Source organism: Melanotaenia boesemani, chromosome 19 (genome assembly GCF_017639745.1).
Source record: "Melanotaenia boesemani isolate fMelBoe1 chromosome 19, fMelBoe1.pri, whole genome shotgun sequence".
Classification (NCBI taxonomy): domain Eukaryota; kingdom Metazoa; phylum Chordata; class Actinopteri; order Atheriniformes; family Melanotaeniidae; genus Melanotaenia; species Melanotaenia boesemani.
The window spans coordinates 12779550-12805236 of record NC_055700.1 but is presented as its reverse complement, the minus strand read 5'-3'; the positions used below and the strand labels follow the sequence as shown (position 1 = coordinate 12805236).

The 25687-nt window shown below is 37.2% G+C and overlaps 1 protein-coding gene across 1 annotated transcript; it reads right to left on the bottom strand.

Annotated features, from left to right (window-relative positions):
- Positions 1–223: 223 nt before the first annotated feature.
- gpsm1b (G protein signaling modulator 1b) lies at positions 224–24830 on the bottom strand. Its single transcript, XM_041969866.1, has 14 exons — positions 24198–24830; positions 15595–15816; positions 14399–14534; positions 14125–14267; positions 12845–12968; positions 10749–10864; positions 10502–10657; positions 10312–10420; positions 10071–10185; positions 8167–8237; positions 7897–8067; positions 2501–2660; positions 2211–2416; positions 224–2039 (listed from the first exon to the last, which is right to left on the bottom strand). The coding sequence occupies exons 1-14, from the start codon at positions 24257–24259 to the stop codon at positions 1839–1841; spliced, it is 1992 nt and encodes a 663-aa protein (XP_041825800.1). The 5' UTR covers positions 24260–24830; the 3' UTR covers positions 224–1838.
- Between the last annotated feature and the right edge of the window lie 857 nt (positions 24831–25687).

The window sequence follows — 25687 nt, the reverse complement described above, 5'->3', positions numbered from 1 at the left end:
CGTTTGGTCAGCCCTTTGTGTGTTGTTCCACCCAAAACCACTTGAGAAATCCAATTCCATTCAGTGGATTGTGTGGCTCTTAGATAGCACTAATATTCTCAAACACACAGTATGTTTACTGTGACATACAAATGAGTAGCATTGGTGCAGTTTTCTGAAGCTTAAAAAGAAGTGGTGTATGGAAACTATATAAAAGTAACTAAATTCAAACAGTACCCAAATAAACATCTGAAACATTTTATTAAAAGCATGAAGGAACATTTTCATGTCCTCAAAAGAAACATAAATACAAAATATATTTATATGTACAAATTATGGCAAAAACAATTAGAAGCGTACCAGGCATTTTCTAAAAGTTAATTCACAAAAAAAGACAGAAAAGTTATATATTAACTGTAGCTCCCAATGTGTTGATTATCAAAGAAGGATGAATCAGAAATGACAAGATCCACCTGGTTCACATATCAATATCTCTAAGTTCAAATAAGCTTTGAGATACAAATGAGGTATGCACTATTTCTGAATAAAAAGTTAGCCTCAATGTCAAATAGTTTTAGTACCGTATTTTTTTCCATGAAATAAATGTTCTGTGCAGTGAATATTTCTCAAGCTCTTCACCAGTTTAAGCTTTCTAACTGCAGTTTGTACGTCTTGCTAATTTTGTAACAGCAACAGAAATCGTGGAAATCACATGTGGATCTATGTGATTTTGATAAAGCTTTATGAATCTTTATGAAATGGTTTGCAAAAATCTCCACATTTACGGTACAAATGAACAAAACAAGAGAAAATGTTTCAACAGACAGAAACCTGTAATTTCACAGAGGTAATAAAAGTTCTGGCCACAGAGAGGCAGTATAAAACAACACAGCTTAGAGTTATGGCGTTCAAAACTATGACATGTCTGTCTTATCGGTCAGCTTTAATGTCAAAAGTTAACAGCAGTAAGCAGCAGTTTGCTGTCAGATGTTTAAATAGGCAGCTGAAAGCATTACTTTAAAAGCCAGGCAGAAACATTAAGCATAAATTACCGCACATCTATAAAATAAACAGCTATTCCACATCTTTTGCTCAGTACTCTTAATTACTGCATATGTTAAAAGATTTTTTTTAACTGCATAAAAATAACATTTATGTGATAAATGATATTTTTAATTTAAACAAAAACGTTAAAGTGGAGGGGAAAAAAAGCAGTCTGGTTATCCATTAGTGAAAGCAGTTTTGATCAGCACTGGAGGGCCAACCTCAATACTGTTACTGAACAAATAACACTCTTCTATTAGTAGGAATCATAAAAAATGAAAAGCAACTTTGATCGGGGCATTAGTGAAATAAATTTGTCTAAAATGAACAGAAATATTTGTGTTATGAAACTTCAGTGACCACTTGTCACTTTAAACAATACTGTTTCTATAAAAAGAAATATGTTTTACCTTAACTGTCCGTATCATACTGTATGCCCACCATCTAACGCTGGGGAATACAATCTTGGGTCTGAAATGGGTCATTCTGATTAAGGCATTAGATTGAGTATATATACTATATCTCTGTTGTTAAGTCATCTCAAACACCAATCCCTCGCTCCATCATCCAGTTGCAGTTGTTGTCCCAATACATTTACACTTATTTAGTAAATAACACGTCAAGCAACATTTAACAGGGCACCACCTATTGCACATAGAATTGATCTCATTATTAGAAATCTTGTTGGTTCACCCTTCAGTGCTCTCTTTCAATATGAGCTCATCTTTTTTCTTTTTTTTTTCTCTCTCTCTTTTTCCGCTTCTTTTGCTATTCTTTTCTTTGACATGAAGTTTTGAGAATTTATTCATAAAGTTCTAGCTGGAAAAGCCACCAGGGGGTTCTGGATCAGGGGACTGAGGGCTGGCCTGGTCATCTGAGGGCAACTGGACGCGCTGCTCATCCATACGCTTGGCCTGCACTCTCTGTATTAGACTGAAGAAGTCTTCGTCAGGCACTGTAGGAGCATGAGGACCTGCTTCTGGTGGGGAGCACCGCTGGTCATCAATCCTTGAGGACTGGAGCAAGAAAGATGAATAAATTTAGTATAGAAGCAAGTAAGTCTACATGAATATCACCTGGCATTTGATGTAGACTGGTAAGACATCAGTTCAACTGAATTATATTTCACAGGAACTTTTTAAGTTCAACAATTTTAAACTAAGTTTGTAAAATAATTGTGTCCTCACCTGGCACTTTATAAGCATATTGAAGAAGTCATCGCTGGGCTCTTGATGATCTCCTTCCCCAACCAGATGTCCCAGGTTGTTATGGGTAATCCTAAGACCTGGGAGGTTACCAACATTAACACGCTGATCATCAAGACGACGGCTCTGAGAACTAGCAATCAAATCAAACAGTTCCTCTGTCTGGGGTGAAGTGGTAATTGCAGGATCTAAAAGACGGGGGGGGAAAAAGTCAAATTTTAAAGAGACAAACTTCCAACTAATGCTGAGCTTCTACAATTTAAATTCCTAACCTATCATCTCGTTCAAGTTCGGTGTGTTCGTAGCGCCTTCTCCATTGTCTCCGTTCTGCTGGTCATCAAGATGGCAGCGCTGGTCATCCATGCGGCTGCTCTGGAACTTGCTGAGGAGGTCAAAGAAGCAGTCTTCATCGGAGGGGTCACGGCCCAGCTTCTGCAACGGCAAAAGTCTCACTTTAGTTTAACACCCACATCCCCAAAAGAAAAAAAACAAACATCTCTACTATGCTTTTGTTTATTTGAAATGAACATTCTCTTTATGGTATTTACTGGTGTCTGTTGAATATAAAGATACTTTTAGAGGTATCTGAGCTGGCTGCAAGTGAGGCCCTGTTCTACTCGTTTTTATTTGTCAATGACTTTTCTCATGAAGGTTATTTTTTTCTAAATTTTCTGTAATCATCAGTCAATTAATACTAATGGACTTTCTTAGATTTTTGTAGCATCACAATGTATTTCATGCTGACAAAAGGTTCATATGGGTTAATTTTCTGTATTACGTGATGATGTTAATTTGATCCTAGATACAGGAAAGTGAATCTTTAGGTGAAATAATTAACCTATATGCCAATATGGGTTGCATAATGAAGATTTCCAAGATCTTGTGCAGAGAAATAATCTTAACTCACAAGGGATGGTCTTCCTGGTAAGAATACCTTGGCCTAGATACTGAAGGTGATTCAATGTCATGAAATAAACATCTGCAACAAATGAAACAACCCATGCAAACCCAGAAAATACTAAATGTCCATAACTTTAAATTTAGAGAAAAACAATTAGATCAATCAATCACAAAATCACAAACACCCCACCCCCTTTTATCTCTCTTTTATTGTTTGTTATCAGATAGCAGGTCGTATACTACCGACTACATTCAGCCAGAATCACAAAGTCAAAAATATGTCCAGGCTTCAACACTAAAATGAATCATTTATGTATAAAAGCTGTCAAAGCAACTCATAAGAAAAGGACATGTGGATCGTACAATGTTTGACCAGCACTACTGAAACATTCTGGCGACTTAGGCTGCAATATTATGACGGCTAATGTACAGCAGCAGCAATAAAATGAGTGTGTTACATGGAGTCAAAACAAAAATCCATCTGCTGACCCAGAACACCCGTGAAGACATTAAACTGCTAACAAACTAGATTTTTAAATAAAATGATTAACTACATCAATAGGTTGGATTATACATAGCGTGTAAGATCCAAGATGCAGTTTTAACAGTTAAAAAGAGGATGTGACTATTCCTGTTTCACACACCATGTTATCACAAATCAATAAATTAAAATCTCAGTCATATGTGTTGAAATTGCCAGAAAGCAAGACAGTTTCAAAAAGCAGGAAACATGCCTCCCTAGGGGACTTCAAAAGGTTTCAGAGGTTAATTAAAGATTTCAAAATATAATAACTAAGAAAAGCTATTAGATCTTAATAGTTGTGCTTAAAATGTATGATTAATAAATTTTACATATGAGAAATTCCACCTGTAAATTAATCAGGAATTAACTATACAGAGTCAATTTTCTGGTGTAGTATTTTATCATTTACCTTCAGTGTAATTTATTTAAAAACAAAGAATGGAAGTTCAGTACTATAGATCAGTTTATGAAGAAATAGTTCAAATACAGTGAGATAATTTATTAAAGTTTGTAGCAACTCTTATTTAAATCATTGCAACTTCCAGAAAATTATTTGTATAGTTGATGCAGAATCTCTTTGTTCCGTCAGGTGGAGGCTCTTACTGTTTAATGACATGGAGTGACAGGCATGTTAGCCTGTAAGGGCACATAAGTTGTATAAAACAAGCACAACTTTTTTGAGTTCAAGAATTTAAACCAAAGTCAGCTAACTAGTCCTCTAAACTATAGCAGCTGTGTTGATGAATCCTGCAATAAAAAGCTGTGAATATCCCCTTGCGGTTGTGTGGTTGAGTTAGCCACCGAATTTTCATGCCACTACTAAACTAAGATTTTTTTTTTAAGCTAACGCAATCCAATAGTTAAATGTTTGAAAGCAGGAAGCAGCTACAATCATTGGCAGTGTTAACAAACTACAGGACATAAAATACGTGTTTAGGATTAGAGATTACGCGTGTTTGTAAATTTAAGCAGTGTATTTCTTTTATTCTGAGTACTTACTTTTTCACTAAATAATAAGAATGTCAGTGCAAAAGTTGGACAATTGATGCTAGAACTGATTCCGACTATGTATGTACCTGGTGCATGTTAAGACATCTTACAATAACAAAATAAAAACATTCCCTTTATTATAAAAAGTAAATATTTTGGTAAAAAAGTGGGTTAATTGAAGCATAAGTCGAATGAAACCACAAAGACTGATTGTTTTTAATCAATCTTGCTTTACCAATCAATAAAATGTTTGACTTCACTTCTATTCCACGTTTTAACAAATATGGAAAAAAGATATGACAACATTAACGCCAACCAGTGGATAAGGCTGAAATAATGTTGCCCTGCAGCGAGATGTGAAGTAGGTCAGCAGACATCAAATTCCTAAACTGTTCTATTGTGGGATTCAGTTTTATTTTATCTAGATGGGAAAATCAGACAACTGTTCAAGCAACAAAAAAAGAAGTTCTTGACTTAAGCTTTGCATGCTCATTATAAACCAGGCGAAACTATCTGTACATGCAGTAAAACCTTCAGCTTGTTGTTGTGGCATTCACACTTCTATGGATGAAATACTGTTTTTTTTTGTTTTGTTTCTTTTTAAAAAGAGCAACTTCTGGAATACTTTGCATAGTGTTGTTATTTGAGCTATAAGACACAAGTGAAACATCTTACCGGTGGTAATACTTCTTTGTCCTCTATACTTCTTGACTCTCAGCTCTCTGTCTGTCTCACACCTCCTCCTCCCCAGCTTTCACCCACCACTTTACAAAACTCTCTCCCTCTCTCTACTTTCCTGCTACACGACTACCTCCCTCTGATTTCCTCTCCTCCTATATCCCTGTTACAGCCCTCTTTTATCTTCATACTACCTCCTCCTCTCTCTCTCTCCCTCGTTCTGCTGCTCTCTGGCAGGCCATTTTTGTCCTGTTCACCCACTGTGGGAAAACAACTCATTATGGGAAGCTGGGCGTTTGACCCTGTGGGGAGGGTAGCGGCTCTGTGATCAAGGTCACATTATCAGCTCAGAGGGAAAACTGGAGTGGACAAATGAGGGGGGTTTAGAAAGATGGGTGTAGTTATGAATACACTCATTGCTAACAGTTACTGCCAACATTCTCAGTTGACAGAAACAAACTATTTTTGCACTTTAAAAAGTCCATTCAAGTGTAGTAAATACTTTAAAAGTTTCCGTCCTGCGTCCTTGGCCTCATGGTCACGTCACTCCCCTCTCTGTGATGTCCAATTAATCAAGTAGGCCAAAGTGACGGAACAAGAGAGAAAGGAACACGTGATGATGAGGAGAGAACGAAAATAGAGAGAGAGTGGGAGAAGTAGAGAAACTAAGTTATGAGAATTGGAGTAAAACCTTTACAAGCAATCGGTTGTCTTACCTGTTGCAGTAAGTCCTAGATTTGTGATTTTAGTTTGAAGTAATAATTATTAATGAAATAGTTAATTCAATAAAGAAATAAGATAATTAAATAAAAAAATAAACTGGAATTTCTACCTACGCAAGTAACTTTGCAGTTCACATTCATGTTTGTCCTTTTTGTAACATGGAGTTTATAACACTGTGTAGGGAGGAATTCAACAAAGTTACCATGAATATTCATGTTTGAAACAGAACAAGCACAGATGTGTCAATAAAGTCTGCGTTCCATTTAGAAGAAGTTCTGCTTTGTGCATGTTTTACATCTAATTAGCATGCAGGTGCAGAAGTGCTAATATACCTGAAATTAGCATTATATACACCATAGAAGTTGTAAAGTTATCGAAGCATTCAGCAGTGACATTGCATATTGCATGTTTTCTTAATACTGTGCAAGTATTAAAACAAAAATATAAAACAAGATCAGAGCTCTGAAGCCAATAAAAGTTTAGTGTCACTGATGGTCACTAGGGGCTGAATTTCATTTAACAAATTTCAACTTGTTATATGACACACTAAGCCAATAATTTTTTCCCCCATAGAAGTCATTATGGTGGTATTAGTGCGATGAGATCCTCATGATCCATGTGCTGGTGTTCATTTTGACAATAATTTCATAATAAAATAGATTTTTTTTCCACTCTGGTTTTAAGTAACATCAAATTAAGAAGTGAAATTGTGAACTATATTCCTACTTTTACTCTGTAACAGAAGCCTTGGCAGGTGACAATGCTTCATTTATATCAGCTATACATTTTTTAACATGGATACTTCGCACTAAGCAGCACAGATAAGCTACACAATCACAGCTGTTTCAAGGTGGTACTAATGTCACCAATTCAGTATCTGAGTAAATGTGTTTAAAATCCAACATTCTGTTTCTGAGATACAACACTGACTGTATGTACAAAAAGAGCACAGCTGCAGAGCTTCATCACAGTAAATTAAACATTTCTGGAAAAATAATGTTATCATTGTTTTATTTTATTACACATTTATGTAAAAATATTCTATTAATAATTAATTCATTCTTCAGCTAAAAGACATTTTGTATCCTAAAGTAACCTTAATACCTAAAAGAAACTACGACCAGATGTCTAAGAGCTAATGCAATCATGAGATAAGGATAAAAAGACAGATAGCCATTACTAGCACAGAAGCATATAAACAAATATGAATGCTCTATCTGTAAACTGATGGGTTTTTCTTTTTTCTTATATCACTCAGATTACAAAGATTAACACCACTGTAGCAGAAGGACAAAGCAGCTCATTCATTTCTGTTCTTCTACACAGATCATCACCTGATGATGCAGACGATGATGACTTCTTGTCTAAAACATACACTCTGAGCCTCAGTATTGAAGAACAGTATCTATCTTTCACATGACATCCACTTTTTAGAAACTACTCAGCTTAAACCAATAAAAGAAAATGTGTGTCCAAAGATTAGATTTTCAACTAAATCTTTGGGTCAGAGCCAGCTAAAGGCACTTTAACAATTATCATTGTCAAGCGATCAAATGTGGCTTAGAAGCTGCCGGGCCAAAAACCTATTCACGGATACAACGGCTGCAATTAAACCTAAAAAATCTAATTCAAAGCCAACATGTTGAGATATATTACATATCATGGCTTGGCTGAAAATAAATGTTCCAAGGTTTATAGCCTAATAGATATACATGAAAAGGAGTCTTGTGCAAATTTTCTATTAAAAAATCTGCAATAACTCGCATTTGGAGTTGATAAATGTCGACTGCAATGCTGCAACAAGGAGGATGCAAAGTAAACATGTAATACAGCAGTAAAGCTGTAGCTACTCACAGGCACTGGAGGCGGGACTTGCACAGTGATGTCATCAGTGTCAACAGGAGAGTCCAACCAGGGCCTTTCATCCGATGACTGACTGTCAGAGTAACCTTTTCTTTTACCAGGCTGCGACAGCTGACTCTTGGATTTCCTTGGTATACTTTCTAAGCTTTGATTGTCACCATTCTGTAGTAATAGAGCATACTGTTAGAAACTGACAACCACTTAAGGAGGACACATGCTTCACATGCACATTTTCTTTAGAGCAATGATAAGTCAAATCACCTTATCTGAAGAGTACTTCCACAGTTCTACACTGTCCATGCTGTTTCTCTTTGTGATTTTAGGCCTTGCTCCTACAAAAAATAAAAACAAAATTACACATTACATCACATCCCATTAGATTTAGATGTGCTATTTTATAACTTTAGAATCTCTCAAAAGGCCTAAAATGGTTTTATGAGTTGGTTTATGCTTGCAATTTGTTTATCCTTCTTTAGTAGTTTAAAGTCAGCGGTGGTCTCATGAAGTTCGATGTGGATATGAGGCAGACAGCCAGGCAAACAAACTGAATAAGCATCTGTTTGCCATCTCTGCTCTAAAGAGAGAAATGTAGGACGAGGGTGTGAGTATCTGCCCTGAGGAGGGTTCATGAACACAAACAACACGCAAAGGCCAGCAGGATTGTGCAGATATAAAAGCTTCTTCATGTTTCATTATTGTAAAACGGCTCAAATGTCTTAATGTGTGAGGCAGTAGATTATTTAACAATTCCCTAAAATAATAAAAGAAAGAAAGAAGGAAATAAAAACAACTTTCTGACATATTTAGCCTCGGTCCAGACATAACACAGACACTGTCTCACCTTAAGTTGGTTTTATATTTAATATGGTCACTGTGTACACACACACATCTGGTTAGTTTGCTTAAGCCCAGAATTGCTGTTTGTCAAATGCAGAAATTAAAAAGGCATAATGTCTGTAGTTTAAAGTTATTCGTAAAGTTTCAACTTGATTTGAGTTCAGATCTGTTTCTAAATTGATTCGGTTGCTTGATGATGATTGTTGTTGCTCTCATATAAACAAATTTTAAGCACTTTGCCTTAACCACAGCGTAAAGACAGCAAACATACAGGTATTTCTTTCAGACAGTCATACATATAGTATGTATGCAAAGAAACAGGGCTTTTTACTGTGACCCACCTTATAGTATCTGTGCTTACACAGATGTTTATATGTTTCAGAGATCTGGTTACACAAAAAAGGGGAAAAATGATGGAAAGGAATAATGCATAATGAACTTGAATTTTAGAAAGTCTCGCTTCTTTCAACTAATACATTTTTTTATTTCTAGTTGCATGCCTATGATTGTGTATGAATTAAAGAATGTAAACACAAATGTTGCTCGAAAAACAACAGTTTTTATAAGGACACTAAAACCAAATAGCTTGTTTCTGTCCTTGTTTTCCTCTATATATTAAACGGCTATTATGAGCCAAAGATGGCAGAGATCAGTCTTCTTTTTACTTATGGCTTAACAAAACCATTTCTTTCTGTTCTAGCCTACAAAACAATGAATCCAGTACCAAATAAATTCAGACTTGGCACCAACTCTGTCCTAAAGAAACACCTTCATCAGGAACAGGGGGCGTAGCTATAAAGAACAACCTAAAATGATGTGACCGCCATGTTTAAAAATTCTGATTCAGTGTAGCGTTTAGTCTAATTACCTCAAGCAAGAACAATAAAATCTGAGCTGTGTCTTGAATGAGTGGAGGAACATGAGCGGAGTGGTCCCCATTTTCCTGCTGTGGGCCGTATAAAGAGGCATTCAAAATCACTGTTTACAGCTGATTTTCTAAACAATGTTTGCAGTTATGTTTATCATTGCCTGGTGTTTACAGATCCCACTCAAAACTGCATGTATAAATCCTTTTTATATGACTGTCCATATATACTGACTATACTAGTGTTTGTAAACATCAACTATTGTGTAAAACAGCATTTAACAACCAGACTCATATTCAGACATGTTTCAAGGGAAAATGAGATGTGATGTTATTTAAAGTGATGTAATAAATTGACTGTTAAGGCTTCCTGACTGAGGAAAACCAAAGCAAACCACATCAAACTCCATTGAACTGCTCCAATTCAAGACTTTGGAAGGCTTTTCTTTTGTTTCAGCTTTACCTTGCATCTCAAACTCTGAACTGGAGGGTGAAAGATCACTCTCATTGACTCCCAGGACCTCCATCAGCTGCTCCACATTCATTCTGGCTGTCAGTTCCCCATTTCTGTCTCCAATCTGAAGATGATATGGAAAGACAAACAAAAATGGTCAAAAGCAAGAGGCCATCACTCCAGAAAGATGTATTTAGAAAAGATTTAGGGTTTTTTTCATTTTAATTTTAGCGTTTTTAAAATATCTCACCTCTTTGGAGATTTCCAAGTGCTTACGAGCATAGTGGAGAGCTTGTTTATGGTTCCCTAAAGATACATACGCATTTCCAAGACTCCAGCAGGCACGACCCTCACCAACCCTATTGAGAAATTAATATACTTAGAAATCTTTAAACCTGCTCCTGTGTTCATGCATTTGTTTTTGTTTCAGCTCCCTCTACCTGTCAGTGAGCTCTTGAGCTATGTACAGGTGTTTCAGATGATAGTCTATGGCCCTCTCGTACTGCTGCAGAAGAGTGTAGGTGTTTCCCAGGCTGTAACAGGCCTGAGCCTCCACCACCTGGTCCCTCAACTGTCTGGAGAGCTGCAGTGTTTTTCTACAAAACAAGAGTGTATGAAATGCATCAAAGTAGTCCTAGTTTCACTTCCTCATCCCTCCACTAGATGTCAGACTGCACTCTCTCTTACCTGTAGTAATCTGTGGCTGTGTTGAACTGTCCCAGGAATATCAGGGCATTGCCAAGGTTACTGTAGGCTCGCCGTTCAGCTGCTTTGTCCCCAAATTCTTTGGCAATGGATAATCGCTTTAAATGCCAAGGAAGCAAGGTTGAAACAACATGAGGACAATATCTTGATCTGTGCCACAACTAATGACTGAAAGTTAAATTATACTGTAATTTTGTTTAACTTGACAGAATTATTTTCTTCATTTTATTTTATTTTATTTATTTATTAATTTAATTTTATTATTATTATTATTATTATTTTTACTTGGTGCACAAGCAGAGACAGTTACACAAGTTCAGGCTGCACACTCTGTTCTGTTTTTTTCTGACCAGAGGTGCTGCTGCAGCATTGGTAACTCAAATCTCCCCCCTGTGATTCCCTTTATAGGCAGAAAGCTCTCCCTTATTGCACACTGATAGATTTGTAATGGGAAACAGAGGAGAGGCTGGTTTCTCTCAGGAGGAAAGAAGTGGTTTAAAATGGTGAGTGACAGGAAAACACAAGGAGGGAGTGCCTGAAGCCATAGTTTCAGTGATTCACTGAGAACCAATTCCCTATTTTCTTCTATGTGATCACAAGAATCTCTGAACATCGTGTGCTGGTACAGCAAGAGATTGATTGTGGTACACTGAAAAATACATCTAGGTAAAATTTGCTCCAAATAAAACTTAAAAAGCCAGCACAGCTGCTGATTTTGCATAACGAAAAAATCCTGAATCATGATTAAACACTTCTTTATCCTCTCTTTCTTTCCAGCCACTGCCACGCCTGTCATGTTTTCAATTTGTTTTAAATCTGACTAAACAAAAATTGGATATAATGAAATGACAAAAGCAGTAAAGTATTTAAATGGGGCTCGGTCCTCCTCCACTCTTAAACAAACTGACGAGTCTTGTTATTTTGCATGGAAAATTTTAGCCAGGGTAGCATCCAAGCAAGTGAGGATCTTCTTTTTAGTAAGAAGTAATCACATACTGTTTGCTTTTTCACTTAGTGAAGTTAGATGAACTATAGTCTGTAGGTGCATAAACATGATGCTAAAATTAATATATTAATTAAAGTCTCGGCGTCATTTTCGATAGCACCCTTTCATTTCATTCACACATTAATAGCATCACTCGGTCTGCCTACTTCCACCTCCGAAATATCAACCGCTTGCGTTCATCTCTCACTCCACATGCTGCAGCTATCCTAGTCCACAGTCTGGTCACCTCAAGAATCGATTATTGCAATTCACTTCTTTTTGGTCTCCCCGATAAATCACTTCATAAACTACAGCTTCTTCAGAACTCTGCTGCCCGGATTATCACTTGCACACCTTCTTTTCAACACATCACACCGGTTCTCAAACAACTTCACTGGCTCCCAATAAAATTCAGAATCAACTACAAGATCCTGCTTTTCACCTTCAAATGTCTCCATAATCTGGCCCCTCCATATCTGTCTGACCTACTCCATATAGCTACTCCCTCCCGCACTCTCAGATCATCTTCCTCCATTCACCTTTCTGTGCCCCGTGCCCGTCTCACCACCATGGGGAGCAGAGCCTTCAGTCGCTCTGCTCCCCAGCTCTGGAACACACTCCCACCTGAACTCCGTAACATCGACTCACTTCCATCATTCAAATCCCAACTTAAAACTCATCTGTTTAAACTGGCCTTCTCACCTTAATGTTTTTAACTGTCTGCTGCATGATGTTTGTTTTGATGTTTTGTCTTATGTTTTAACTGATTTTAATTGTCTTTGTGAGGTGACCTTGGGTCTTGAAAGGCGCCTTGAAATAAAATTTATTATTATTATTATTATTATATTAATATAGTATATATATTTTTATTATAACACAACAGTAAGCCAAGTCATCACTTGTTTGTTTTTAGATGGCATAAAATAAAAAACATACACAAAAGGCTGCTTTACATTATGCTGCACTGAGGCTTTAAGACATCATGGCGCATAAACAAGCTACTATAGACACCCAGTACTGCTGTACAGTCTCATCATTTCTGACATGTTTGTTGCTCAGATTATGAAGCTGGTAAGCATCCCAGATTTCTCACCTGACGGTGAAACTTGATCGCTTCGACAAAGTTACCCAGTAGGTAGTGGGTGTTGCCAAGGTTCCCGTAGGCCCGCCCCTGAGCAGCTCTGTCACCGAGCTCTTTGACCAAACACAGGTTCATCCTGCAGAGGCAAGTAGAAACATTTAGTACCAGTACCCACATGTTAACAACATAATAACTATTCACTTGGTCAGCTAGTTATCAGTTTAATGCCATATATATCCTTGCAAGGCAAGTTTATTTGTATAGCACATTTCATATACAAGACAATTCAAAGTGCTTTACATAAAACATTAAAAGCATTACAGCAGGGTGCAGGAATCAACAACAAGCACATTAAAAACAAACTTTAAAAGAAGTTTAAAGTTGGTCCTCTGTAGAAGTTTGTAAAAGTCATCTGTAGAAAGGAAAAGGCATATTGCGGCTAGTTAGCTTTAGCTCGTTAGTAACTGTAGATAAGGCCTCTGCTATTTATAGCAAGCCACACTGTCGTGACACTGACAAGATTGTAAAAGTCTTAAAAAATTATCCAACTAAATCTACCACTAAGTACATTGATTAATGAGTATTCAGGAGCCGTTGCTCATAAGTGTCTTGAGTAGAAAAATAAGAATACTGGCAGAGAAATGCAAGCCGAGGGGAGAGAAAAGCAGCAAAGCGTCAGCAGGGAACAGAAGCAGGAAGGTTGCTAGAGGAAAGAAGTAAGCATTTTCTGCTTTCTTTGCACATATAATAGTTAAAATAATAATATATGTATCCTCTGTAAGATTTTATTTTAAACTTTTGATATCAACTGTTGTTTTATGAAAAAAAAAACTATTGGGGCACAGATCATTTATGAAGGGGTTTTGAAAAGGCTGTATAATGTCTCAGGAATTAAATTTTCTTTGTAAAATTCCAACCAGACTGGCTGCTAACACAAAAATTGCACAGCTTCTCTCTGCTGGAGAGGATCTTGTAGAAATAATAGCTTATTTTGTATGTCATAACACTGGACTATAAGGCAGAATAATTGAACTGCTGTGAGCAGAGAAGCAATTAGTAAGACTCAGTAAGACTGTGGACTTCAATCCAGCTGTAAAGATGGTTGCAGTGTGTGGCGGGGTGGCTTTTAATCATTAGGGACTTGAGAGCAGTCATGTAAATATTGTTTTGTATTTGATCAAAACCAACTAGTCCACAATCTTGCAAACTTAAGTACAGAAGACATGAAGTAAATTTTTACTTTTATTGCTACGAATGTGACTGATGTCCAATAGACTGTTGACAATACATACTCGTAAAAGCCAGTAGCTCTTTGCAACGTCTCTCTGACATCAGGAGGCAGGTCCCCTGGTTCCTGGGTGCAGCCCCACAGCTGCTGTTTGCCTTTAGCGTGAAATACGTTCCCGATGTTATAAAGAGCTCTGGCCTCTCCAACCTGCAAAACAACAGTAAAGCCAGATGAGTTTAGGACAAAGTGTGGATATTGGGGTTGTTTTAACCCATCCTTTGTTTATTGTGTCAGTTCATTTAGACAGGCAATGCTCTGTTTGTAGTGCAACATGTTACCTTGTCACCTTGCTCTTGAGAAATATCCAGATGTCTTTGGCAGCAGACAACAGCCTCATCAAAGCGACCCAACACTTTCAGTGTGTTACCAAGGTTACCACTTGCTTTTCCTTCTCCAATTCGGTCTCCTATGGTTCTAAAATAAGAAAGGAAACCAATTTTTGATTTGGTGATGCAGACAAAGATGGCTCCCTTGTGCTTATCTGTTAGTCAACTAGAAACTATTAAGGTGCTGGAACAGAGTTTAAACTGGATGATACATTTGTCATTTTATTTGCTTACTTGCAGGAACCAGATCCAAGTGGTCCTGGTGATACTGTAATGTAACGAGCTAAATGTCCCTGTGGTTTTTAATCACTTCCCTGCTGAAGTACCAGCTGTGCTCACTGCAGGACACCAAATTACTTCCTATTTAAATATCCTACTTGTAGTTGTGGACTTTTACTACAAAACGTCCCCCTATTTTTTTTTTCTTGGATTTTTTTTTTTTTTATGTAATTTTTTTTTAATGTTTTTTTAAGCTAATTCTGTAACTAAATACTCCTGAATATGTGTTACTGCAAGGCCACCAGATTCTTGAAATATGTGCAACATCCCGATCTCAAGAGGATCCATTGTCTCTGGTTCTGAGACAAGGTAGAACAATTCAGACCAATCGGTATACTTTTCTAGCAGTTGTGAAATGGTTTTAGGTATGATGACAGTCAACAAAATAGAAGTTGGGATAGATTATGTCATACCTTCAGTGACACTTGTGGAGTATCTTTTATTTGAAAGAAGACCAAAATATAATATTGAAGACTTTTCTCATTGCAAAAAAGCTTCGGATTTTAACTTAACTGGCCTCAGTAATAGTGAGATTTAAAATTTGTTCTACTGACAGTTCTCTGATGAGCTGACTGCAAAAAACTGGCTACATCTCAACATATTGTAAGCACCTTGTTCCCACATACCAGTAAACAGCTTACTGCTGAGTGGAGCTCCTGTTAAAGAATAAAATGACTACACAGATATGACAAGTTAGTCCCTACTTTTAAAATCTAAAGGTAAAATCTGTTGATGATTTAAAAATATATTATAAACTACATTTTTTTTACATTTTCATTTTTTCACCAAACTAAGTTTTTATCAAAGATCGGTCAATAACCGAGTTATATAGCGCTACATGCAGCACAGTTTTGAGATTAAGTGCTCACCTTGCCAAGGTAAGGTCATGTTTGTGGTACTCCAGGGCTTTCCCATACTCCTTGAGGTAAAAGTAGGCATTGCCCAGCTGGCTGTAGATGGCACTGAGAGTCTTCAGGTCTTCCGTGCCGACCTGCACGGCAGCTTCAAAAAAGGCTGTTCCCCCTTTAAAATCCCCGGCTTTGCACAGCCGCTCTCCTTCCAAGGCCAACTCCAAGCATGAGGCCTCCATCCTGAGTGGCGCACACATGTGAAAAGTAAAAAAAAAAAAAAAAAATCAGCACACGTTTACTTGCACTATCACTGATAAATATGTCCAGTAATATGGATAGTTTTACAGTGGAGGTGCAACATCATCTCATGGTGAGGAACAAACTGGAAATATCTCCATGACAACAAGGTCTGTAGTTATTTCTGTGGACCGTTGCCTTAGCAACTGAGTCTAAGCTCTAAGATGAGCACCTCAAGAAGGTGTTGCACTTTTCACTCATTACTGCTCATGTCAGTGGTGTAAAGACATACAGTTCTCTTGCACTGATTATTAATTATACAAAGATATTGCAAATATCTTACCCTTGTACACTTTGACAGTATGAAAATAAAAGTAATCTTATTTTTCTGTGTCTAGTGACACTTTTGAATGTTACAGCCTTCATTTTTAACAAAAACCAAGTCAAGCTTCTACAGTGCAGTTGACCTTGCTTTAGTCGTTTTGCATTTTAGTCATTTAACAGCTATATAATGCTTTGACCCAAAGGCATAGCCACACTATTATTATGTACTATGATAAACGATCATGTGTCATAAGTGATGCAAGTAAGCAACACTGTGTTTCCTGAGTGTACCACTCAGGTACTTCAAAAGCATTTCGGAATACACACATAGTCAGAGCAAAAAATCCTTCTAATGAAATAGTTCAACCCACAAAGTACACACTCCACATTCATTGTATAATCCAGGATAAAGTAAAGACCAGCTAATTTGGTTGCACTTTAAATTCCACATAAGATACAACAAAAAATAGAGATAAGCAAGGATTATCCTTGAATTTAATCTGTTTTACCAAAGGCTCAATTCAAAAGGAACAGCACGAAGACGGAAGAACGAGCTTCTTTTTTTTTTAACTTTGTGGGCTGTTTATTTCTGCCTCCACAAATCTATTAATCAATGGAGCTGTGGTTGTAATAAATAGTAATTACAATAGCAAACCAGAAAAAAATGTTCTGGTCAGATTTTCTCCACATGGCCTGATTTGTGCACCCACAGGTCATTTAGATTGTAAAAATCTGCTTTAAAGTGGCAAATGACTATATCTGTATTGGAGCTTTTCAATACAGTACCTGTGTTTTTGCTTGGTTCGTGTTTTGTCCACATACACCTGAAGCTCCAAGTGTAAAGGCCTTAGCACAGATTGAGGTCGGGCTCCACAGTGGACCAGTCTACACATGGCCTTCTCTGCTCCAGTCAGAGGGCAAGGCTCAAATGCCATTAAGGTAATATTAAAGACAAGTTATAGCAATAATCTATAAGCTATAATATAGCAATAATCCTTTACATAGGATTAACAGTTCTACTATGTATACCACAGATACCAGGCTTAGACTTTTTAAACATACTAACTCTCCATTTTGAGTCCATATTTTCAATCAAACAGCTGAAAAGAATCCAATGTCAGCAATCCTGCAGCCATTCTGGATACAATCCAGCTGGAAGTCAGAACCAGTCTGAAAACAACCAAGAATAAAATCTGTGTTTAAGTCCTCAAAAGTCCTTAAAAATGGGAATGGCAATTCTTTTAATCCTGTGGCCAAAACATTCAGTTGGGAATTGTAGAATATGCCACAAAAAAGCAGGTCCTGTTAAACCATCTTTTTACTTAGCAAAGACATCAAAGTTCAATCTATGCAAACAACATGAAGATGTTGAGACGTCCGCAGCTGTTATGTCCATCAGTTCTTGCGCTCCACAAAAGAAATATGCCCACTTATTTGATCCTCTTCAACCTTTCCTCCACTGCAACAATGGCATCTGTTACTTTACAAACCAATAGAGGAAAGATGTATCACGGGGAATATTCCAGCTGAGAGCAGAGGTACAGTCAATTATGGAAAAGCTAGTTCAAGTTTGACCACTACCTCAATGAGAGACAGAAAAAGAATGAAAGAGACAAGAGAAATGCTAATCCTATCACCTGTAGACCATACAGCGCAGTGAGTAGCCCTGACTAATCCACCTATCTGCTGACACTAACAGAAATATAATTAGGTCAGCAGCCATGACAATTAATCAAGACTAAGTGAAGAAGAGGTAAAAGACCTATAATGTCAATACACAGTTTAATATGTTTACAAGAAAAGCAATGGATGCATGAATGTGTTCATGGAAAGAACTTTAAATGCAGTACTTTCATTCCTTATCACTCATAACTGGATGCTTCACAAGTCGAAATCCCCCCCAAAAACATCATCCTTTGTATCAATGTATAAAATAATCACAAAAATAAATGTAATTCTTAAATTGTAAAAATAAAAATGAATAAAATAAGCTATTTCAAATGCCAAGTTGAGAAGAAAACTCCTACCACTTCCACAGTGCCTTGGTTACCATGGCAACTGCTAATTATTACTCAAATTCTATTTGGTATGTGATGGAACTTATTTTAGTCGGTAATCATCTTTACTCCTATGTGCTCAGAAGTCATGGATGGATGCATTTCCCTTGTATCATTATGCAGATAAAATGATGATGTATCAAAATCAAAATTGTATTAACAGTTTTTAAAAACTGCTTTGCTCACACGAGGAGGAGTATCAGAAAATATACACCTCAGGTTTACTGTTTTCATGTGTATTATTATGTTTTGCATGTTAAATCTTGCAGCAAAAATCATAAAAAAAAGCTGTTCATCATATACAGATTATGTGTATAACATTAATTATTTAAGCTTTTTATGTGGAAAACACTGGCTTTATTTTGGGACTATGTACTAGAATTACATGAACTGTTTTCCTTGAAGTTATTTTTAAATATTAAAATATTACCAATGACCAAATAAATCTCAAAATCTTGAACAGGCTAACAATTTAGCACCACCAGTTTTGGCTGATTTAGAATAACGTATTAGTGTTGTTAACAAACAGCTGAAACATATTTTCTCTCAGTCTGTGTGCGTGTATAGCTCAATACCAGGTTAATCGCTCTGACTTTACAAAGTCTTCTCCCCATGTGATGAGTTGTTTCTGGAAATGTACATTTTGCTTTTGAAGGAAAACAAATCTGGTGGCCATTTTCTCTAAATTTTCTTTTCTCTGAAAAGTCCGCCCTTTAACTGCATGGAAAAACACTGTAGCTACTGACTAGTCAAACAACAGACTTTGCTCTATTTAATCTTCAAAGGCATTTCTGACACAACAGGGTGCTAATATGGAAACTGCAAACACCATGAAACCAAAGCAGTTAACCTTATTTACAATCATTCTTTAGTTTTATATTGTGACATCTCAAATTTACCACAAAATTACATGCAGGCGTCTCCAAAACTGATGCCAACATGTCAGAGCCTACTATTTTTACCATGTTTGGTTATTTTCATGTCCTGAAGTAAAAGCTGATGTTTACCCTTTTAATTTTATCATGATCAAGTAAATGTTTTTTTTTTTTTTTTTTTACAGCAATATTAGTAGTAGAAGAGGGAAAAAAATGCACCACAACAAGAAGAAGATCCGCTAAATTTAATTATTAAACAAGGAAAAGAACACTATGTTTTTATTAGTGAGCACCTGACCTGGGCAAATGAAATTTCATTCCCACTATAAATAATATCTAATGATGTTATTGCATTTCTATGAGGTATTATATTGTTTACCTCAAAATAAATTAGGAGAGATGTGCCACAGTTTAACTGCACTTGCAGGTAATTGTTACCAAGCTCAAATAAGCCTCTTATTTAGGAAAGGGCAACCTTTTTATTTTTTTAAGTGTTTTGAAGCGGCAAGAGTTAAAGCTTGAAAATAAAAGTAATAAATGAATAAATAATAGAGATTAGCTGTGCCTCTTAAGTTTTTTTTTTAAATAATTGTGTGCAGTGTAGAAAACTTAATGCTTAAATTAGACTTGTAAGCACAACATCTGACATTTGATTTAGAAATGTATATGCATTTTGTTTAAAATATTCATATTTTGTTATAAATAGATCAAAGTTGCACAAATAAAGTTTTTGGTTATCGATCGGACCATCATTCAGCCAAAGATCTAATACAGATCGTTGCTCATTACAAATACATTTTGCTGTTGTTTCAGAACTCAGTAGTGAGCCAAAAGTACTTTAACATACTTCATAAGGGTTGGTAAACACAGAAGCAAGCCTGGACACTGGAATGTGGCTGGAACTGATTACAACTGTAGATAACAGTCCTACAAAATGTGCAAGGTCATCCTCTGGGTAACCTTAAAATAGCTACTGCTACTTTGGCCCCAATGCAAGAAATGCTGCAGCTTTGTAACTCTCTGGCTCTGAACTGAAAATTCCAGTAACTAGATCTGAACAATTTACCAACAGATAGAACCACAGAGATGTAGACTCTGCTAAGGCTACCAGGGAAAACAGGAAAGTGGAGCAGGCACTAATAGCCAGAGCTTCATGGAGGTATAGTTCAAGGTCAGTGCAGTTATAAAAGCTTTCAAAAGGAATATTTTCTTTCAAATTGAACAACCACATTTATAGTTTAAACACCACTAGACAATGTGTCTTAAAAAGACAGCTGCTGAGACTAAAGACACTAAACATATGGAAGGTTTTGTAATGCAACACACAGTTTTCAACAAGTACTTACAAAGCAAAAGTAAATTAAAAAAAAGTGGTTGATCTCACTTAAAATCTCACCGACAAATCTGACCAATGTGAGGAAATTAAAAAATGGCCTTGAGTATTGGTCATGACTGGGTTTTGTGCAGTGAACAATGCAGGGAATGCTGGATGGAGGTAAAACAGAATAAAAACCGGGTCTATCCAGTCAGAGATGGATAGATTCTGCAAGGAATTTAGTGAAGTATGTTTGAAGGAGCATGGCAAACGATGAAGCATTAAAAACTTTGCATTTCTCTTACAAGTGCCTTAAAGATGATTTTTGCTATGATTTGATGTTACACTAACTGAACTGAACTGATCAAATAGCAGGTAACTATTAATATTTTGTTTCAGTGGAAAGCTCGAAGTTGACGTGAGAGAGAAAGTGATTGGTCTTTTTTTTACAACCACACCTGAACTATAAAACCCTGAAAAAGCAAAGAAAGATCAGAGAGAGAAAAAAAGACCAAGAACAAAAATGAAATAAGAAACAGACAAAATCCGACAACAACAAGTTTATGAACGTATTTAAATAAAAAACGAGACTACAAAACTTCAACATAAATGTTTAGTTTCCATGGCAGCATTTTTACACAGCAACTTTCGTTCTTACCAACTTTGTGGTTGGAGTACAAGCAGTTTTGTGCTGAGAAGTCTACCATTCTATCCTCTGATTACCCGTCTAATTGGTCTGTTTGGGACACACTCGTCCCATAATAGCCCGGCCTGTGGTCTAAGTGAGACAATCTCCCAGCGCCGCTACCATGGCAGCACTGTGACATGCATGTGACATACTGGATACTCTTAGGGAGTCAGCTAAAGAAACAGAAGTAGCCATTTCAGTTCATTTAAAACCAGCAAACAACTTTCAACAAGAACAAAATCCAGATGAAAAATGTACTAATTCACTAAATTATGATGTAGATCAGTGAATGAGGTGAGTATGACACTGTACAAGTTGCTTAGACATGGTGAGGCAAAACAATACGGCTGCATGGGCTGTGCCAGGTTAAGGACTTGTAATGATTCAATTAAAATCAAAGTCCTCTTCTCAATGGTACCATAAGTTTTTAAACACAATCGATGATACTGTGGTTCTTCATTTCTTTAACATAACCAAGCACAAGACAAAAAATTCCCATGCATTAAAAGGTACTTTTGTTAGACTTTCTAAACAAGTCCTCTTAAAGACGCACTATGTAAATTTCTGAGCTTTAAACTCTGTGTTTCGGACTTGCTTTCTAGCAGAGTGAGATCTTTAATATGAATTTTTTAAGGCGTACCAGGAGCAGCATCCTGAGGCTGAGAAACGGCACTTTACAACTTTTTCCTCCAGGACGCCGCACAATGTTGCAGCCAAGTTTGGCTTTATGCACCACGTCACCAGATAGCAAGGAGATATAAATTCTAGCCATTCTGAATGCTCATCAAGGCTGATTCAGCAACGAAACGTAAGAAGACATTGTTAGAGAAAGTGAGAAAAAGAAGGAGGCAGAGCTAAGATGTCTTTTACTGAATGGAGATTAGCCGTAGATAGGTGGTGCAACATCAAGAAAATCTCCAAATGTTCTGTAGTGAGTCTTTAAAGTAGACTCTCAACTTTTATAATAGGATTATGCAAAAAAAATAAATAAATAAAATAAAAATATCTGGAATTTTAAAGTGAGATTAAAAATTTAATTTAGCCTTAGAATTTTTATAAGGAATGAATAAAGACAAAATACTCCTAAAGTAAACATTATCAGATCGTTGGAGAACCAAGATAATCCAAAAATGGTAATACATAAGAAACAAACCTAGTTTGAGTAATAATTATGAATAACTTATGTATGAAATTCCACTTAAACAAATACAGGTGCTGTAAGTAGGTGATGCCTAATACGCTGATACTGTTTCAGAGCATTTCCTTTTATGTCCTTTATTCATATTAAAAAGGTCTGCTGCCATGATTCTTGGCTTAGCTAAGAAAGCTCTGAGCTCTGAGTAGTAGCACAGCCATAATTACAGACTACCATGGCCTGTTGTCAGGGAAACCAAAGAGAAACTCTCTAGGAATGTTTTTCCTCTTGCAGAGCATGTCTCTTTCAGTTAGAGCGGAACTGTCTCCCATTTTCTTCATTTGTATGAATACCATTAAAAGATGGATTTTAACTCTATTTCTGTTCTTCTTAACCATGTTTTCAGTGGTAGTTTTACTTGGGTGGTATCATTCTCTCACGGTGAAAAACGTTACAGAGAATAACAGAATAATAATTGGATTATTCAAAGAGTTTTGCCATTTCAAAAGCTAATGGAGGAAATTTGATAAAGTATTTGGTTGAAATAGTGACAAGTTCCATTTAAATGCCATGGCTGGAAGCAAGAACGTCAAACCCTTACTATAGCAAATTCATACCTTAAATGTACTAGTAATGTCCACTTGTTTGGCATTTATCAGCATATCAAACTGCTTTGCAAACCTTTTGAATATTTCCTCTGGAACTGCATCTTACCAAAGCCTGTCATGGTTTTCATTCTGACTACAAAAGAAGGGAATTTTATTGGAGTGGTTTATAAACAAAAGGCAACCAGACAATATTTGCTTTGTGTCTCATCCTTTTTGTTTTAACACTACAGCACAAACAAATATCCACAACCTTCAGTCTAGGTCATTTAATCATTTTACCTGTTTGTAAAATAAATACAAAACAATTGTGTGGTGACCAGAGCAAAGACCTAGCCACTTCGTCTTTGCCCTCTCTTTGTGTGTGTGCTTATTGTCACGGACCTGACAACCTTGCAGGCTTTATGAATGTCACTTCTCAGATCAACACTTATTAACATTCCCAGCAGCCTGCTCTGTGTCACAGTCACTGGCATAGTGCTATGTCACAATGTTGTGCTTTTACAAAAAAGAAAGCAAGACACAACTCCAGCTTGCATATTTTCCTCTAAAAACATAAACAACCTATAAACTTGCAGTATATCACCTTGATTTAACTTTAACACATCAAAACTTTATTTAATTGATACCATTAGTCACATGGTAGAGGAGACAATAAGGGCAATAAATTGTATTTTCTGGAAGAGAACAGTTTATCTATTGAGACAGAACATGATTAATGCATGTAATAACAGCTGTAACCATAAGCTAGATATAAATAAATGGAAAAATAACCACCAACACAGTCTGAAAAACAAAGCTGCTGGCAAACTTGTCAGACGACATTTACTAAATGCAAATACTGGAGTAACTCTGGTAATGGTAAAGTAATGGAAGCCAGAACATTTGCAAATGAGAAGCAACACTGGTATCACACTTTGTATGTTAATGAGGTGTAAAACTGAAAACTTTATGACAGATATTAACGTATCCTATAAGTCATCACTCTGGTATGATTCTGGACCCACATGGCACCTCTAAAGCAAAGCCATGTGCACTGTGAATGTTTCAATACTGTAAACAATCTATCCTTGAAATATTCCCCTCTTGTCCACTTCTTCTAAGGCTCCCCTCAGTCTGTATAATCCAGCCACAGCGACTCAATGACCCGAGCCAGGAACGAGGCTTGGAACTGGGCTGTCTGGCTGCAACTGTGACTGGGTCTGAAGCTTTAAATCAGTGAAAGCTGGCTGGGCAAGTTCACCCCGACTAGCTCCTCCTTAAGCAAAGCCCTGAGCTGGCATTCCCTCCTTTTTGTCTTTCCAGCCGCTCCCAGCTGTCTCCCTCCTATCGTTTCGGCCACTGAAGTCATATTTGATCTCCCTATGCTCGCCTTGGGTTCCTACCTTGAGTGCAGTCTCTTGCTGGCCAGATCCTGCTCCACACCGTTAGTAGCCGACTGAGCCATAGAAGAGCCTAGCTCCTTACTCGCTTCCTCCCGCTACGAGACCCCTTTACAAATACTTCCTCTGGAGGCAAAAACCTTTTCTTCTTTCTTGAGCTGTTCGCTTCTCTGCCCCCTCCCTCGGTCCGGGTATCAAAGTATAATCCGTTTTTCTGACAAAACCAAAAAACGAAATAACAGAAACAGCGCCCCCTTTTCTTTTTTTCGTTTTAAACCAAAAACGGAAAAACGGTTTTTGCTTTCGGCCCAATAAAACGAAAAAACGAAAAGATCCAAATCAAATAACGGCCGAAATTTGGTTTTTGCAAATTCCTTGTTTCGTTTTTTTGTTTCTTATTCGAGATAGTGACGGCTGGCAGACCGGAAGCGGAAGGAGAGTGTTAACACTTCAGAACAAAAGTAGCGTGCAAACAGCTGGTTGTTTGCCAGAACGAGATGTTTAATCATTATTCTATCTGTGTAGGAGCCATATAAGTCGTCATGGATAGTGATCAATGGTTTTATGGATTGTTTTTTTTGGTTGCCATGGTGATGGGGGGCTCTGGCGCTGGTTTGCCAGAGAGAGGAGAGCTGGTCAGCCGTAGTTTTGTTGACCGCTTCAGTTTGTCCAGTTTGCCACGCACTCATTTGTCAAGTTGAATTACAGTTTGCCTTGTTTAATGTTCCACAACTATGTAGCCTACATTCCATTACGCATGTCATCAATCACACAATAAACCGGATCAAAGCAGCAAATCTGCGTGCCTCAATAACGAAGCTGTTAAGTGCGTTTAACTATTTTAACTTTACATAGACCACAGTAGCCTACAGACCTTCGTTGCTGTATGCTGGCACATTTATTGGCACCTCCCTCTACAACGCGTTGTGTTTTTCTTTCTGATGGATGTTAAGCATCATCTCGCCGTTTCCCACCAACGAACCCCTTTGTTGAAGCTACGAATTCACTCATCATTGCATCAATGAATAAACTCAACAGTGTACGTGTGTGTGTGAGCGCGCGTGTTTATGTGTGACAGCAGGTGTGTAGTGCATCCAGGTGGTGGGCGTGTCCAAACAAGGAGCGGCTGCAGCTTTTGACAGATTACAGCAACAGGCTGAAATCTCCGAATCTAAATGTCTGACAGTTCCTCAAACATTTTCTCTAGTCTCGTCTCCTAACTCGCGCACGCGTCTCGTCATGGGTCGTCAATGAAATAATTTCGTCATTGTTCACGAAAACAACTTTCCAGGATCTGGACCGGATCTGGTTTGCGGGTATCAAAACTACCTGACATCACAGCAAAAGTCGCTGATCTAAAATGACAAATGGATTGCGCCTTACAATACTATACACCTGATTTGCACGTTTGCCTGGAGAGAATCTGCATTATGGACATTTCAGCCAGAACGTGCAATGATGACTGGGATGAGACAGCTCTGCACGCACTATTT